The sequence below is a fragment of the Canis aureus genome, chromosome 11 (genome assembly GCF_053574225.1).
Source record: "Canis aureus isolate CA01 chromosome 11, VMU_Caureus_v.1.0, whole genome shotgun sequence".
Lineage (NCBI taxonomy): Eukaryota > Metazoa > Chordata > Mammalia > Carnivora > Canidae > Canis > Canis aureus.
This window is the reverse complement of record NC_135621.1, coordinates 47735978-47753053: the sequence shown is the minus strand read 5'-3', so window position 1 is coordinate 47753053 and position 17076 is coordinate 47735978. Positions and strand designations below refer to the sequence as shown.

General features: G+C 50.7%; 2 protein-coding genes across 13 annotated transcripts in view; both read left to right on the top strand.

The window, feature by feature from the left end:
- C11H2orf92 (chromosome 11 C2orf92 homolog) overlaps window positions 1-896 on the top strand; it is a 47542-nt gene extending 46646 nt beyond the window's left edge. For all 5 annotated transcript variants that reach the window (XM_077915146.1, XM_077915145.1, XM_077915147.1 and 2 more), the window contains one exon: window positions 590-896. In XM_077915146.1, coding sequence (XP_077771272.1) covers window positions 590-725 — 136 coding nt within the window. In that variant the 3' untranslated portion in view covers window positions 726-896. The remainder of the gene's footprint in view (window positions 1-589) is intronic.
- The window catches only part of ZAP70 (zeta chain of T cell receptor associated protein kinase 70), a 31327-nt gene continuing 15142 nt past the window's right edge, over window positions 892-17076 (top strand). For 4 of the 8 annotated variants that reach the window (XR_013389399.1, XR_013389400.1, XM_077915141.1 and 1 more), the window contains exons 1-4: window positions 5766-5898; window positions 6276-6477; window positions 8885-9047; window positions 9268-9341. The gene's annotated coding sequence lies outside the window, so the exon portion shown is untranslated. Of the gene's footprint in view, window positions 1033-5765; window positions 5899-6275; window positions 6478-8048; window positions 8193-8585; window positions 8714-8884; window positions 9048-9267; window positions 9342-17076 lie in introns of those variants that run through there. The other 4 variants (XM_077915139.1, XM_077915138.1, XM_077915137.1 and 1 more) reach the window with 4 other exon arrangements.

The window sequence follows — 17076 nt, the reverse complement described above, 5'->3', positions numbered from 1 at the left end:
GCCCCACCCAACTTGGAGGTAACAGTACTTAAATTTGCCCACAAGAGTGACATTGCTTTCCCTAAAGGAGTTCTTTAAACACCAAGATTCCTGGGACTGGTAACTCATTCAGGCTAGCCAGGACCACCTCACATCCTGCTTCCTCCTCTGAGACAGAACTGGGTCCCTGAAGTGAAAGGGGAGCCTAGAATGTGGCAGGAGTTAGAGATGGAAGATTTAAAGAGCTTCTGGAAATAAGATTGACCCACTTCACAGTTCTTACTGGGGCTTATCTAATCAGATTTGTCACTTCCCTTCTGTGCCTCTTGGAGGTATCAGAAGTGGTCAAGACTGTGCTTCCGTCCCACAGAGGCAATCTGTGGAGAGCCTGTGTTATCAGAAAGTAGAGGAAAGGAGTTTCCCAGAGGCTTTCTGGTGCCCAGAGGCAAAATAAATTTCACACATGACAGACCTCCCTGATGGGAAGTCGAATGCTCACCCCTCAGAAACAGCCCCCTATATCACCAGCCAATGAGTAGACAGTAGGAATTCCTGTCCAAAAATATGGACAGAAAACCAAAAAAATATGGTTTTGTGTCTTTTATTTTAGACATCCTCCGGCAAACACGACGTATAATGTTTTTATTATGAGTGGGAAGTCTTGGTGGCAAAAGTATCAAGAAAAGAACCTCAGAAAACACAGCGATAAACAGAAACAGTTGTTGAAGAGCAAGTCCCATATCTAAGCCAGGTGGTGTGGCCAGCCAACGCAGGACTGGAAGCTGTGGTGCCAAGCAATTCTCCATCCAGACACTGTGGAGAGGCATTTGGATTTCTGGCTGTGAGGTGTGCTCTACAAAATGTTTACCTTCTCAGTGCGATCTTGAATGGACCAAGCAACAAATGTTTTACCGCAGGATGCTTGTAGTGTGGTGCGGCACTCATGGCTAGTGCAGGAGACTCAGCACATTTGCCAGAGGACAAACCTGACCAACTCTGGGTTGACTGATTTATTAAAGCATCAATTCTCTGATTCAGCCATTCAGAGAGCAGGTATTAATTGAGCACCTGATATGTAGACAATCTCAAAATACATGAGGTGACCAAAGATGCTGGAAGCAGGCCTGGCCCTCGCAGGTTTCCAGGAGAGGGCAGACAGCTGGCTGAAACTCTGTGGTGGTGGACTGAGGCCTCTAAGCTCAATGGCAGGAAGGGTCGGGAGGGGAGAAGGGGTGGGGGACGCCTGGTGTTGCAGGAGCCCGGAGAGGCTGCCAGGGTAGCTCAGCAGCCCGAGGCCCTGCGCTGGAAGGCGGCGTCAGCAGAGCGGGACGCCCTCTCTGCAGGGCCGGGGACGCAGGGGCCTGCCCCAGGGCTGGGCAGGGGCGCCTGGATCCTGCAGCCTCCCCTTGGTCTGCGCCCCAGCCGCCACCCGAAGGGGCTGCACACCCTCTGCGGCCCCCCGGGGGGACTGAGATGGGGGGAGGCCGCAGGGAGAGGACCCCGGTGGCAGTCGGGGAGCAGGAGGGCCGTGGCCTCCGCAGAGGGTCCGGGTCCAGGCGGGCAAGGGCTCGGGCCTTGCCCGGCTGGAAGGCATCGGGGTGGGGGGTTCGCCTGGATGTGAACCGGGCTCTAGGGAGGCAGGTGCCTCAGGAGGCGGGGCGGGGTGGGGGGGCACATCGGAGGGACCCGCGGGGCCCGAGGGCAGCCGGAGCAGCCGGAGCAGATGCAGAACTGGGGGAGGACCTGGGTGCGTTGGGGAGCATTAGAGGCGGGAGGCACGGCGGGCACTCACCCCTGCGCACGCAGGAGGCCGGGCTCCCGGGTGCTGCTGGCCAGGCACCGGTGGCTCTTGTTCAGACACTTAGAGTTTCCCCGGATGCAGGCTGAGCCTGCCCTTCCCTCCACTGGAGAAGGTTCTTTACAGAAGCTTCTTTAAATCTTTGCTGCGGCCTCGGCGCTCCCTTCCTGGCTGGTGCGCTGCCGCAGTAAGTCTCCTGGGGCACCTGCAGTCTGGGACCCATCCTGCACGTTAATAAGCTGCACTTGCTGAGAACCTATTGCGAATGTAAATTCCTTGAGGGATGATTGTCATCTTATCTCAAGAGAAGGAAGGCTCAGAGACGTAAGGTCACCCGTTAGAGGTCACATAGCTAAGAGGGCAGCCTGGATTCTAATCCAGCCCCAGGGATCCGCTGGAGTAGCCCAGCTCCTGTCACCCTTCAGACCTGCTGAGGAGGAATTAGTAGGGAGGATTTCTAGTCTCCTTTTTTTGGGAGGTGGAGTGAGTGAAGCTGTCCCCAGGGATAGAGGGGTTCTGGAAAAGCAGGCCTGGTGGGTGGCTTACATCAAGGACTCCCTTCGGGTTTTCCCAGTCATATGTTTTTTTTTTTGTCTGCTCTCCCAAAGTGGGGAAGCCTTCAAAGCTTTAAGCCATGGGGAATTGGAGGACAAGTCAAGGCCAGGCTGGATCTGAGTGGGGCATTCCTCTGTATCCCTCTCTCCTCAGTAAAAAATCAGCCCACTTTCTTGTTTGAATCCAACTGTGGCTGGCTCAGGCCTTGGCCTGGGTGATGGACCAGCACCAGGGAGTCACTGTGACTCTTTGGGTCCAGGTTAATGCCCCTGACAAGCCCTGCTGGCTTCAGCTCTTGGCAAACTCTGTAGACCCCCTAAGTATACAGCTGACTCCAGTTCTAAGGGACTTCCCTTTGAGAAGTCGGATCCTCTGTCCTCTTTTTAAGCCACCCCCACCCCGCCCCCCGCCGCCGCCAGACAACATGTTCCTCTCTCTTTGAACCAAATCCTTTCAAGTCTGAGAATTTGATGTTGAATCAATGGCTGTAGAGAAAGACAGGCAGTGAGAGATACCTGCTCATGGCAGGTTTACTGGGCTTTCCTGGGGGCAGCTGATGGGGCAGTCTGAGGGCAGAGGTAGCTCAGATGCCTAAAGGTGTCTGGTGGTCCTACATAAGCAAAGAGTCCTAGAGCTCTGGAAGCCCTGGGCCTGTCTTGTGCTGGTCTGAACCATCCTTCTAAGCCCCCAACAGTGTCACCACTGAGCAGGGAGGAGGGACAGAGGGACTTCTCAACTCCAGGTATGTCCCATGCTTGGCCTCCTGGGAGGCTGGGCCCAGTGGACTCCAGTATCGGTCCCGCCTTGACCTTCTCTGAACCTCAATGTCCTCATTTTTGCCATGGGGGTAGGAATTTACCTCTTTCATAGGGCTGTAGGTGGTTCATTCGGCAAGAACTATTTATTGAGCACCTGCTGTATGCCAGGCACTGTGCCGGGCTGGGGGCATCGAGGAAGTAGAAAAGGAATTAGAAAAGCCTTCCTGGCAGTGGATAGCTGGTGTCCCTTCAACTTGGAAGGAGGTAAGGCTGTCAGGGCTTAGGTATATAGCAGGCACACCGTAAATACCAGACTCTTCCTTGAGCAGCTGATAGGTTGCACTCCCACCCTCATCCCATCCTCATCCCATCCTCATCCCATCCTCATCCCTACCTCTTGTGACCCTAGAACCAAGAAGCAGCCCACCCTCCTGTTGGCCTCCCACCCCACCCCTACCAGGCTCCCATTTAAGGAACAAGTTCAGGTCCGTGTTCTGCACAAAAGATTCACAGCAATTGTGTTTTAGTTTCGAAAAGGCAAAAAAAAAAAAAAAAAGTTTATTGTTATTATAGAAACCTAATAGAAACAGAAGAGGAAAGGAATCTATACACAGATGAAGGTAACAGTAGGCAAGAAATGAAAATAAGGCAGGGATGCCTGGGTCGCTCAGTGGTTGAGCACCTGCCTTCGGCTTAGGGCATGATCCTGGGTTCCCAGGATTGAGTTCCACATCAGGCCTCTTGTGGGGAGCCTGCTTCTCCCTCTGCCTATGTCTCTCTCTCTCTCTCTCTCTCTGTGTGTCTCATGAATAGAATAAATAAAATCTCTTTAAAAAAAAAAAAGAATAAGGCAAAGGTACACCAGATCAGGTCCTTACAATATCCAGACTCATAGCTGGGGAAGCCCCATGGAAACAGCCAGGCTCAGCCCCGATTTAGAGGCCTGGACAGAGTGTCCTCTCTCAGGTGAGACTTCCAGCTGACCATCCCCATAAGGGCCGTACTTATAGGGCAGATAACAGAATTTGAAATTAAACATTTGTTCACCTCCGTGCAGTTTGGAGCGAGCTGCATTTCCATGGTATCATGTTTTTATATTTTCAAGGAGCCCAGGCTATGTGTGTCTGCCTCAGCCCATCCTGGAGCAGGAGGAGATGTGACACAAGATTTGTAGCTCTTGGCATCCAGAACAGAAGAGCCAGTTCTGACCTGGAGGCCAGATGATATATTTTAAACATGCTCCCAAGATTATTCACAAAGCACGAGTCTCACAAACAACATTCTTTGGACTGCCTGTGTATATGTGGGCCTAGGTGGTGGGTTATGTGGGACAAATCACAAAAACATTGATCTATACAGAACAGTTAGACACCTGTAACCTCTGGATTAGTGGATCCATTGCCTATGGATGGGCTCACTGAGAGCCTCCCCTTTCATTTCCCTCTTCCTCTAGAGTTGTCTTCCTGTGTTCTTAGTCAGCTGTCCTGCTGGGGCCTTTCACCTTCAGCTCCATGGTTTGTCTAGCCAACCTGGCCATGGCTGAGTGAGGGGAGGGTGCCAGACAGCACAGAGGACTTTGGGGTCAAGGCCTGTGGAGGCTCTGGGCTCCCAGCCTCTGCTACTTACTTGCTGTGGAATCTCAAGCCTCAGCTTCCTCTTGGCCTCAATTTCGTTACCTGTAAAATGGGGCTAACCTACTTTGTGGGGTTGCTGTGAGCATTGCACTTTCGCTGGGGCCAACACATAGTAGTGCTCAATATAAAGGAATAAATAAATCTTAGCTATTATGATTATTCTGCAAAACTTTGGCAGTTTGCCTGCCAGCATCCTTTCTCCCTCCTTCCAACGGTAGCTTCTGACTTCCCTTGGGTTCTCCTCCTCCATTTTAATGTGGTGTGCATGAGGCATGTGACCTAGTCCTAAGCCACTCTCACATGGCATCCAGGGGCTTCAGGGACTAGCTGGGGGATGGATGTGTGATCTATTCAGCCGATGAGCTGTGTTAGAGTTTTTGCTGGGAAAATTGAGACATAGATTCTTTTTCTCCTCCCCTTCCTTTTTTTTTTTTTTCAATAATTGGTAGCCAGATATATATATTTCAACATTTTCCAAATATAAAATATTTCAGTGAATCATATCCCATTCTTAAAGTTTTAAAGATCTCATAGATTTTATTCAATATTCTTGTTCCTTGAGCAATATTTGAAGCTGAGTCACTATCTTGACCACAGAAAGAAAAGTTGTCTGAAAATGAAGTCATCAGGTGGAGGAGGTAACAACCCTTGCACCATCATTTGAGCACTGAGCAAGCTTTTCCTAAAGGCTATCCCTGTGATTCATCCATCCATGCCATACTTACACCACAATTATGTGCTAAGTGCCACTCCAGTTGCTGGGGACACAGCCAGGAACAAGACAATCCCCACCTCAGAGAGGTCACAGTCCTGCCCCAGGACCTTTTCACTTGCTGTTCCCTCTCCCCAGAATGCTTTACCCCTGATATCTCCATGGCTCCCTCCTTTACCTCCTTCAAGTCTTAATGCACAGGTTAGCCCCTCAGTGAGGCCTGTCCTGACCTCTTCTACCCTCTCCTGATTTATTTTACTCCTTAGCACTTGAAACCATCTGCTATACTCAGTAGAATACCTAATTGTTTTTCTGTCTCCCCCCCATAGAATGTCACCTCGACGAGGGAAGGGATTTTCATCTGTGTTGTTCACGGCAGATCTAGAGTACCCAGAACAGAGTGGCATAGCGTGGGTGCTCAGTGTTGAATAAATAGGACACCCGAAAGGATTATTTGAAGAGGTAATGCTGTCATTCTGTTTGAATGCTTAAGAAGGAGCCAGCCACTTCATGATCCCCAGGGAAGGGCATAGTGTATGGCTGGGGTGGCAAATCAATTCTCTTTTTACTCAAACCATGCTGGATTTTTTTTTTTTTTCCCATGCTGGATTATTATTATTATTTTTTTTTAAGATTTTATTTATTCATGAGAGACATGAGAGAGAGAGAGAGAGGCAGAGACAGAAGCAGGCTCCATGCACCGGGAGCCCGACGTGGGATTCGATCCCGGGTCTCCAGGATCGCGCCCTGGGCCAAAGGCAGGCGCCAAACCGCTGCGCCACCCAGGGATCCCCCATGCTGGATTATTTTTAAGGGAGGGTATCACTTTCAACCTTTAGGATCCCAAGATGTGCTTAGTAGGATATAGTACTCAAGAGCTGCCTCTGGAGGGCGCAAGGGAATCCCGTTGCTGCTCTTGGACTTGCATGCACTCACTAGCACGCTCTAGAAAATCGGGAAACTCGGTAGATGGTGATGATGGTGGCAATAATGGAGTGTTCGCTTTGAGGCCTGTTTTAATTTTCACAATAGCCCTACGAGGTAGGTACCATTTTTATCCCCATTTCCTACATGACAAAATGGAGGCTCAGGTAGCTTGCTCGAGGCCCCTGAGGTATAAGCAGCAGAACCAGAAAGAACAAGGAGATAAAAGTCACCGTGGCTTGGTCACCCAGGTGATTCCCTGGGTGGGAGGAGATTCAGGAGGGGTCCTACGGGGAGGGGTGTCCTCTGTTTTGGGATCATTGTGCTGAGGTGTGATATTCTTCTGTGGCAGGCTGAGTCACCTCCCCCCCCAAGTCCCATCCAAACGCCAGAGGTTTCCCTAGCAGTGATCTGGTGACCAGTCTGGCCTGCTTGAAAGTCAGGTGAAACTGACAAAGTCCCCCACCCCCGCACTGCTCAATTTGAGGACTGGGAGGCTTCCTGGAGGAAGCCACATTTAATCATTGACCTGGAGGAGTAGGAGTCAGGCAGTTGAGGAGGTGGGTGGGGGAAGTGAGTTCAGGCTGGAGTGCTGCATGGGCAAAGGTGTGGAGGCCTGACGGCAAGCCACTAATTTCTTCAGAGTCTCTATGCATGTGTGGACAGCAGGACCAATGCACTGCAATTTTTCCCAGCCCACATTTCCATCCGTCATCTGTTTGCTCTTTCCTCTGAACGTTCAGACTCATCTACCTTTCTCCACTTTCGCAAAACACAGGGCCTTATCTGCAAGCCAATCTCAAACTGTCTGAGCCTGAGCACCGGCTGGGCCGACCTCTGTAGTTTCAGAAAGCAACCTCTAGGACCGCAGAGGGTTGGAGGTTGGCTGAGCCAGTGCCTCATAGGGGCCAGGAGTACCCTTCTTAGGCCTGATATCTTGGAGATTGGAGGCCCCAAACGCTGCCACCCTCAGGCACTCCCCATCGCAGCCTGCACTCACCTTTCTGGTCCTTCCCCCGCACGTGAGCTGTGGGACCACAAGGCCCAGGCTTCAGTCCCACCTGGCCATTGGGTATCTGTTCTTCAACCTCTCTGGGCTTCTCTATCTTCACATGGAGAATGGATTAAATGGGTTATATGGATTAAATTGTAAACTGCTTATGATGGTGGCACATAGTGAAGTGCTCAGTAGGTGCTACTAGGACTTTTACTGTAGATGATGTGATTCTGGTGCTCTGATTTCTGCTCTCTTCGCTCTGCTGGGGCATTCTTCTCTCCTACAGAAAGGACTGTCCAGTGTGGAAACAGATTTGTTTCTATACTCTGAGTTTCGTGATGCCTGCAGGGAAAAGGAAAGTTTCTAACAAAAATGGTTTGGGGGAAATCTATGTAGGAGAAAAGTATTCCAGCCTGGAACTCAGATTAAAAAAAAAAAAAAAGATTTCTTGGTGGGTGGATTTAGGTAACTGGGGGACAGTAGAGCCTGCAGAGAGGTCCCCAAGAAAGGCCTGAGGTGGAGCATGGAGGAAACATCCGGCAGGCTGTGGAGCTGAGCCCACTTCCCCCAAAGTGGCAGGACCCAGAGAACAAAGGTCCTTGGGGTCTCAACAGTGGTGTAGGATATCCCCACACCACCCTCGAGGCTGCACGTGTGGGTAAGCCACCGAAGACGTCCCCATGTGTTCCAGAAGACAAGGAAGTGGTGGGTGAGAGCCCCCTGAGGCCTTGGGGTGCTGGAGGGAGAGAAGAGGAGATATGGACACCATGCGGGTGCAGTAGCCACATAGCAGGGTGTGGATATGATGTGAGGTCACGTGGTCACCGTGGTGTGGGTGAGTGTGAGGGAAGGGCGGAAACGAGGATGAGGAGGGGGCTGTGGCCAGAGCAGGAGGTGGTGATCAGTCAGGTGTAACATGCAGCGAAGGTGTAAAGCGGGGTGGCAGGGAGTGGGTGGGCACTGGGGGACACACTGTCTCGTGTCTTAAAGAAATGACTGATGCCTCTCAGAGTCCTCCTCTGGCATCTCCCATGTGCGTTGGGGCTCCTCTGAACACACATCCTGCTCAGGCTTCCACCATCCCAGCCCTGATCTCCCTGTTGACTCAGCCCTGTGATGCATTTCAGGGCTGGGACAGGTCGTCATTGCTGTCCCAGTGCCTGGCACACAGGAGGTGCTCTGAACCTTAGAGTTATGGCTGCACTGAGCAAATTTCTCCTCTCTCTAGCTCTCTCAACCTGGCAGGCCTTGGGTCCATGTCCCCCTGGGAGGGGGAAGAGAGGGCAGTCGTCTTTCCGTTGAGTCCTGGGGATCAGCCTCCCACTGCCACTGCTCCCTGCCCCCATTCTGGCACAGGTAGCCCCTCTCTTCCTCCTTGGGTTTGGGGATGTTGTCTGAATGGTCCCTTTGCATAACCCCTGCCTGTAGCTAGCCTCCACTCCTGAGTGTGGGGCAGGCACTGCTTGGTCCCGGAAATGCCCTTTGCCCTCCCCGGAGCGTGTGACTTTCCATTTTCCTTGAACGCAGCACTTCATGACTTTGCCGTAAACTTCAGATGCAGCCCCCTTTCCTGTCTTCACAACAAGGAAATCAGTTGAGTTTCAGAGAAACCAGCTGCTAAGAGCACACCAGGCCTTCCGGCGTGGGTCCCTGCTGGCTTGGGCCTCTGTACGGCTGCTGGCATACCCAGGTAAGTTGCCACCCTCTGGCTCACTGCCCCTGTCCTGCCACCACAGCCACACCCTGGGGGAACTTGGGGCAGTGGGTGGAGGGTGAAGACTCCATGGGGCCTGGCCTACTTACACATTGCCTGAGCATGTGTGCAGGTGGTTAGCCGCAGGGCCTCAGTCTGGGGGCTTGGACTGCACGGACACCCAAGTTCATTTCTTGGGTCCCAATTCTTCATCTAGAACCAGCTTTTTGTTGGCGTTGGGGACCAGAGACCTGTGGCCCATTTGCCTCGATATCAACTGCACATCCTCAGGTACGTCATCCTAGGTGGAACGGCCCCTGGCCGCCGCCATTTCCATGGCTAGCCTGGGTCTGGTGGAGGAGGACAGAGTTAGGAGGCTCCTGAAAAGGGCCAGGAGGGGCTGTGGATCGGGAATGGGTGGTGTCCAGCTGGAAAAGGAAGCAGACACTGCTTGCAGCAACCCTAAGGGAAGCAAATTCCCTGCCAGAGTGTCAGCTGAGTGGTAGTTTCCAGGGGATGCAGAGATGCCTGCTCAGTTCTCGCTCCTGCTGGGCCCCATCAGGGTGACACCCTTGGGTCCAGGAAGCAGAGAATCTTCCAGAGAAAGCAAATATGTGTTCTGTCCCCTGCCCCCACCAGCCCCGTGAGCATGAAGGTGGCTTGTCAGGGCTTGAACTTGAACAACAAAATGCAGATGAGTCCTAGCAGGGGCCCCAGGACAGGCTTGAGCCACTTGTAAGGGAGCTCCGGTTAAAGGGGGACCCAGAGAGGGGAAGGAGAAAACAGTTTGAATCCTGCTCAACCGCTGTGTGTCCTTGGCAAGTTGCTTAGATTCTCTGAGCCTCAGTTTCTGCATCTGTTAAATGCAGATGCAAATACTGGCACCTTGCAGATGCCTGGTTCTTGACTCTTGGATGAGAGGTTGCAAAAAATGTCCCAAGCAGGAAAGAGTCTCTGCAGAAAGAAACAGGGCCCCTGTGGTGAAATGACCCAAGATGGGCTTCCTTACTCTCGTCTCAACAGGGTGGTGAGCACACGGTGGGTGCTTACTAAAGCTTTGCTGAGGGATCAGAGCCAGGGACGCCTGGGATAAAAAATGTTTGGGTGCCACCTCTGAAGCCTCTTCTCTTCCAGGGCTGTGCTTTTTTCCCCTTTTTACGTCTGTCCTCCTGTCTCCTGCATGCAGCCCTGGCACGGATACAGGGCACACAGGTAGCCTGGACGGTGGTTAAGTGTACACTCCGGAGCCAGACAGCCTAGATTCCTAGATTTGAGTCCTGGCCCTGCCACCTTTGGTGTGTGCTATGCAACCTTAGGCAAGTCACTGCACTTCTGTGTATGTCCAGTCCTGGATCCATAAATCCTTCACTCATGCACAGGGCTCTTGTGAGGATTAGGTAAACGAATATGGTTGACCCTTGAACAACATAGGGGTTAGGGGTGCCCAAACCCCATGCATTTGAACACCTGCATGTAACTTGACTCCCCCTGCAAACTTAACTGCGAATGGCTACTGTTGACCTGAAGCCTTCTGATAATATGAACGGTCTAATACATATTTTGTATGTTACAGTGTTGTGTACTATATTCTTACAATAAAGTAATCTAGACAAAATAAAATATCATGAAGAAAATCCTAAGAGAAAAGACATTTCCTGTACTGTAAAAAATCTGTGTGTCACTGGACCTGAGCAGTTCAAACCCGTGTTGTTCTGGGATCAACTGTATATCTAGAGTGCCTGGCACATAGTAGGTGCTATCTGAGCATGTTGCTATAATTCTAATGGTCACTACTAGCTCTGGGAGGTCAGGCTCTGGACTTTGTAGCTTCTGGAGATTCTCCTGGGGGCTGCAGTAGCCAGACTTCTCCATGCCGACCATACCCTGCCCCCAACCAAAGCATAGGGTCAAGGCTGTCGTTCTTAACTGGAGCCAATTTTAACACCCCTTGACTCCCTAGCAACATTTGATAATGTGTGGAGACATTTTTGGTCATGACTCAGGGGGTGTTGGCATCTAGTAGATAAAGGCCAGGAATGATGCTAATCACCCCACAATGCACAGGACAGCACCCGGCTATCCCCACATTTCTATCAGGCCCTGTCTTCCCAACTCATCATCCCACCTTTCCCACCCCCTAAGCCTCTCCTCTTCTCCCTTTTACAGTCACAGAGACTGCCTGACACCCAGAGAGGGAAAACTCCTTGTTGAGGTCACATGGCCTTAAAACCAAGGCAGTAGAGCTTGGGGTCTGCGGGGACTGCTCTCATGGTATTGTTGTCGATCAGCTGACACTTAGCAAGTCTGCTGGATGCGAGGACCTATTCCCAACCCCAGAACACCCAGCTGTGGGCCCTGACTGTTGAAGGAACCTCAAAATGCAGTGACGCCTGGGCCAGCCTGGGATAAGAGCCCCTCGGGATCCAACTTAGAGCGAGATTCCACCTCCTTCTTTTGAAAAAAATTTTAAAAAATATTTTATTTATTCATTCATGAGAGACACACAGAGAGAGGCAGAGACACAGGCAGAGGGAGATATAGGCTCCCTGTGGGGAACCTGATGCGGGACTCGATCCCAGAACCTTGGGATCATGACCTGAGCCGAAGGCTGACAGTCAACCACTGAGCCACCTGGGCGTCCTGGGATTCTGTCTCCTAAAGGACATTTACCAGAGTGGTGAGTGCAGGCTTGCTGGGTCAGATACCTGCATTCAAATCCTGACTACCACTTGCAGGCCACATGATTTTGAACATGACATTAACCCCTTTGAGCTTCGGTTGCTTTAGCTAAGGAATGGAGGTAACAGTTCCCATTTAATGGGACTCAAGGTGAGGTTTAGATTAAGTGGATAATGCTCATAGTAAAGTCCCTGGCACAGAGGCTGTTGTGGTTGTCTGTCTTATGTGCACGTATTTGGAAGAAACAGGGGCTCCAGAAGAAAACAAGACAGCTGTAGGCTCTGCCTCAGGGACCTCAGCCTGGTCACAGTGGTCATAAATGGCTATCAGGGCTGTGATATTGGAGGATGGGCCCTGGGACAAGAGAGGAAGTGCCTGACTCAGCTTGGGGAAGGTGGAGTAGGAATCATGGAATGCTTCTAGGAGGAGGGGACAACAGAGGGGACCTAAAGCATATTGGCAGGAGAAGGGGGTGGGCACCTACTATGTGCCTTGCTGGTAGGGGTAGGGGAACAAAACAGAATTTCCCTCTCACAGTGCTTACATTCTAGCAGGGGTCACAGGTCCTATGTCAACAAGTTGGTAGATAAATCCCATTTTTGGTGGTGAAGAGTAATAAAGCTGGGTCAGGGATAGAGAGAGAGGGGAGATGATTTTAGAGAGGGAGATCAGAGAAGAACTCTTGGACGAGGTGGTGATATTTAGGCAGAGGCTTGAATAAAGTGAGGGATTTTGAGGGAAGAGTGTCCAGGCAGAGAGAACAGGCAGTGCAAAGGCCCTGAGGTTGGACCATGCCTGATTTCATCAGGTGAACTGAACAAGTGATATAAGGAGGCCCATGTGGCTGGTGGGGCATGAATGAGAATAAAGAGGTGATTGGGCAGATTGCATAAGGGCTTGGGAGCCACTGTGAGGACATGGGCTTTACCCCTGAGTGAGGTAGGAGTCCTGGATGGCTGAGAGAAGAGAAGGACATGACAACACAATGGTGGTCCAGGTGCTGTGCTTGGTGCTCAGTGAGCCTTATCCCATGGAATCCCTACAATCTACTGGTGTCAAGCACCTTTGCTTGCATCATTTTCTAGGTGGGGTCTGGTGAGCTTAAGTCACTGCTCAGTACCATGCCACCACTATACAGTAGACCCCTGATTCCATGGTTGAAATCTGATCCCCTGGTGTCAGGAAAAAGATATGAAGGAGCATATTGCCACCCATGGCACAATGCCAACTTCTGTCATTTGTGACTTAGAATAAAACCAAGGTGGCATTCTATTGGCTGAAATTACCTGTGTTGCTCCTACTGGTGGGCAGAGGGGGCCCCATGATTGCGGACTGAAGAGCAGGAATTGTGGCTTTAGGGGGGACTTAGGGTCTCAGGCAGAAGACTGGGAGTCAGTGAGAAAAGGGATGGGCAGAGAGGGACTGGGCCCCCATTCCAGCAGTGCCTTTGGTGGGGTCACTTCTGGCATCTGGCTGAGGGTAGCATATAGAGCCTCCAGGCCTGCTCAGTGCAGCTCCCACCAGCTCCCACCAAGTCCAGTTGGATAGGCTCATTCCCTCTGCAGCCTTACTGCCTCAGTCTCCTCCCCCCCTTCCCGGGCTCTCACAATGGATATCTAATTGGGGCTTTTGATGTTCAGAGTATGTTCTGTGGCATAGAAGACCCTCAAGGCTCTGCCACATGGGAGTGGGGATAAAACAAAGCTAAAACAGTCCTTCCATGCAGGTCTTCTCAGAGCCTTTATTTTTTATTTTTTTAAAGATTTTTATTTGAGTGAGAGAAAGAGAGCATGAGTCAGTGGAAAGGGGGGAGGGAGAGGGAGAAGCAGACTCCCTGATGAGCAGGGAGCCTGACACCATCAATCTCAGGACCCTGAGATCACGACCTGAGCTGAAGGCAGATGCTTAGCCGATTGAGCCACCCAGGTGCCCCACGCCTTTATTTATTTATTTATTTATTTATTTATTTATTTATTTATTTACCTTTATTTATTTGGCTTATTTATTTATTTTAGAAAGGTGGGGTGGTGAGTGAGGGGCAGAGGAAAGGGAGAGAAAGAATCTCAAGCAGACTCCCCACTGAGCACAGAGCCCCAGGCAGGGCTCCATCTCACAACCCTGAGATCAGGACCCGAGCTGAAATCAAGGGTCATTGCTTAAGGAACTGAGCCACCCAAGTGCCTCTCAGAGCCTTTAATATGCTAAAATGCTTTCCACAGCTTTTGAAAATGTGTTTGACCACTTGAGCTTTGTTTCCTTTGAAGTATGTTTCGCATATCAGGTCTCTCTAGAATAGACTGAACTCTGCTTTTGCCCAAGGAGGCTGCTTTAATGATGGAATTCCAGGTAGATCCTTCTGAGCAAGGACCACAGGTTTCCTTCTTCTCCTCCCAGGGTCTGAGCTGTGAAAACAAGGCTGATGTTCCTTTATCTCTCAGTGGGGCTGCAAACTCTGAGATGGCCAAATTCTCTGAACTCACAGCTCATGAGGTGGCTGGATGAGGCTGGATGGGGTCAGTCCAGGCAGGGGATGGGGGAGGCTCATAGTGAGCTTGCCTCCTGGGAAAGCCATGAAGTCTGTAGGAACATAACTGGGACAGAAATATGTGATCTGGGATCCCTGGGTGGCTCAGCGGTTTGGCGCCTGCCTTTGGCCCAGGGCGTGATCCTGGAGTCCCGGGATCGAGTCCCACATCGGGCTCCCGGCGTGGAGCCTGCTTCTCCTTCCTCCTGTGTCTCTGCGCCTCTCTGTCTCTCTCTCTATGTCTATCATAAATAAATAAATCTTTAAAAAAAAAAAAAAAGAAATATGTGATCTACCTATCCATGTCAAGGGTCCCACCAAGAGCCTGCAGACTAGGCCAGCTCCTCTGAAAGCAAAGGGTGCGTGCTGGCCTGGCCTGCAGCAGAGCTGCATAGACACATGTTCCAGCCTCTTGTCCCCCTGGCTTTACATCTCCTGCTTCCTCCTGTCTACTTCCTCTGGCTTCCCTAGTATCTCTGGGCACGGGAAAGTTGGTCACTCCGGCTCTCATCCCCCTGTTTTACTAGTGAGGACAGCCGAGAAAGGCACAGACAGGAAGGCAAAAGCAGACACAGGGCTGGCTAACCCCTGGATCCATCATCCGTGCAATGTCATGTTATTATTACTGTTGTCGTTATTGGCAGTGAGACAGGGAGGTTGTGATAAAGCTAAGGGTGCACAGGGAATGCTCCTGCCTCTGGGCTACCTTGGCCTTTGGTCTGAGGTGGCCAATCTTGGCTTATGGCCCTGGACTGGGCCCCAAGGGCCAGTCTCTCCCCACCCCCTGCTGCACTAACCTGTCTCTGGCTACCCAGGTTGCACCTGTGGCCATTGCGGGGAGGAGCTTCTCAAACTGTGTTGCTGACAATTTCCTGCCACAGCTTCCTGCCCCAGAGACTAGCTTCACTACCCCCACCTCCTCACAACCCCAGGGCAAGCCCCCACCTTGCTGCCTGGCCCTGGGTATAGGGAGTAGCTATGTGAATCTGTGAGGCAGGGGTGGCTGGATTTGGGAAGATGGAGAGAAGTGGGGAGGGTGTACTCAGTAGAGGGCACTGCGTGGATAAAAGTATGGAAGTAAATTTGAAAGAAGGCTAACAGCACAGCACAGCTGGAACAGAGGGAGGATCGGAGAGTTTAGTTAGATTAAATAAAGTGGGCAGGAGGGAGCCACAGTAAGTTCTTGAGCAAGGGAAGCCATGGGGAAAAATTGTCGAGAACCGTTGCAGACCCTGGAGCTCAGCTTATGGGAAACAAACTGTGGGGTTTAGTCAAACCACACATATGAGTTAGATCTGGATCTCAGGTTTTATTAATAGACACACAGCAGATGGTGATCAAAGGAGGTGATCTCAAAGGAGAGAGATGTGGACTAGATAGGTGGGCATGGTGGTATGTTTATAGCCCCAGACAGAATGGCCTAAGTACGGGGACCAGGGCTGGGGAAGGAGAGAGAGTAGGAACTGTCAGAGAGTGAGGAGGCACGTCAGGGGGCCTGTGAAGGACCAGGGAGAGCCAAGAGGCTCAAGCAGGAAGGAGGGATCATGATGTCCATCACTCAGGGGACCCAGCATTGAGGAGGCATTAAGTGCGTGCCTGGTGTCCACTAGCCGGTGATATCAGTGCTTCCTCTCTAACCTGGAGAGCATCCTGATGGGGGTGGAGGGCAGACTGTGAGGCTGGGTGAGGGGGTGGGAACCAAGAAGTAGAGCAGGAGTGTAAACAACACATTTCCTATGTCAGTTATTATTTTTAGTCTCTGGTTTGTCTATACTTTCCAGTTCCTTTAGTTAAAAAAAATTATGGTATAATTTACATACAGTAAAACTCACCCATTTTAGTGAAAACTTCTGTGAGATTTGACAAATGCATATAGATTGAGAAACTACCATCTCAATCAAAATATTGACTATTTTCCCAAATACCCTCATGTCCTTTCTAGTCAGTCTTTCCCCTTGACCCCCAGCCTCTGGCAACCACTGGTGCTCCACTGATAAAGCTTTGAATGGAATTCTGTAGTTTGTAGTCTTTTGGATTTGGCTTCTTGCACTCAGCATGATGCCTTTGAGATTCATCCATGTGGTGTGGGTATTAGCATTTCCTTTTATTTTATTGCTGTGTAGTATCCCATGGCAGGGATATACTACAGTTTATTTGTTCATTGGTTGAGATACATTTGTTTCCAGAATTTGGCAGCTGTGAATAGAACTGCTATAAACATTTCCTGTGTAGGTTTTTGTGTGAATACAAGTTTCCATTTCTCTAGGGTAAATACCTAGGAACTCTTTTTGACTCTTAAACACTCTGATGGAATGGTGACCTATGTCTCCAAGTGGGGACACAAATGCAGTCTGTGATTACTCACCTGCCTGTAACTGTTGGGACACCCAGGAACCCCCTTAAGCCTGCCTTCCCAACACCAATGTCAGGAGCTATCAGGTTAGAATGCAGATCCTGGCTCCTCCTCTGGTTACCCCAACCCAAACCTCGCCTGATTTTCACTCCAGTATCTTCCTCTCAGCCCATCCTTGTCTGTTCCTGGATGCCCAGGGGGAAAGGCAGCCTTTCTCAATCCACAAAAACCTTGGCACCCCTGCTTACATTTGCTTAGGTAAGGAAGGCACCCAAGGATCCTCCCCTGAACATAACCTATGCCTGGGTGGTCTTGTGGGGCCCATCTTAGAGAAATGCCTAGAAATTGTTATGGGGAGATACATTTTTTTCAATATTATATAAAAACTCACAAAAATACAGCAAAATGGGAAGATTTCCCATTAACACTCCTATGTTCTACAATTGTTATATTTACTGGGTGAATATTAG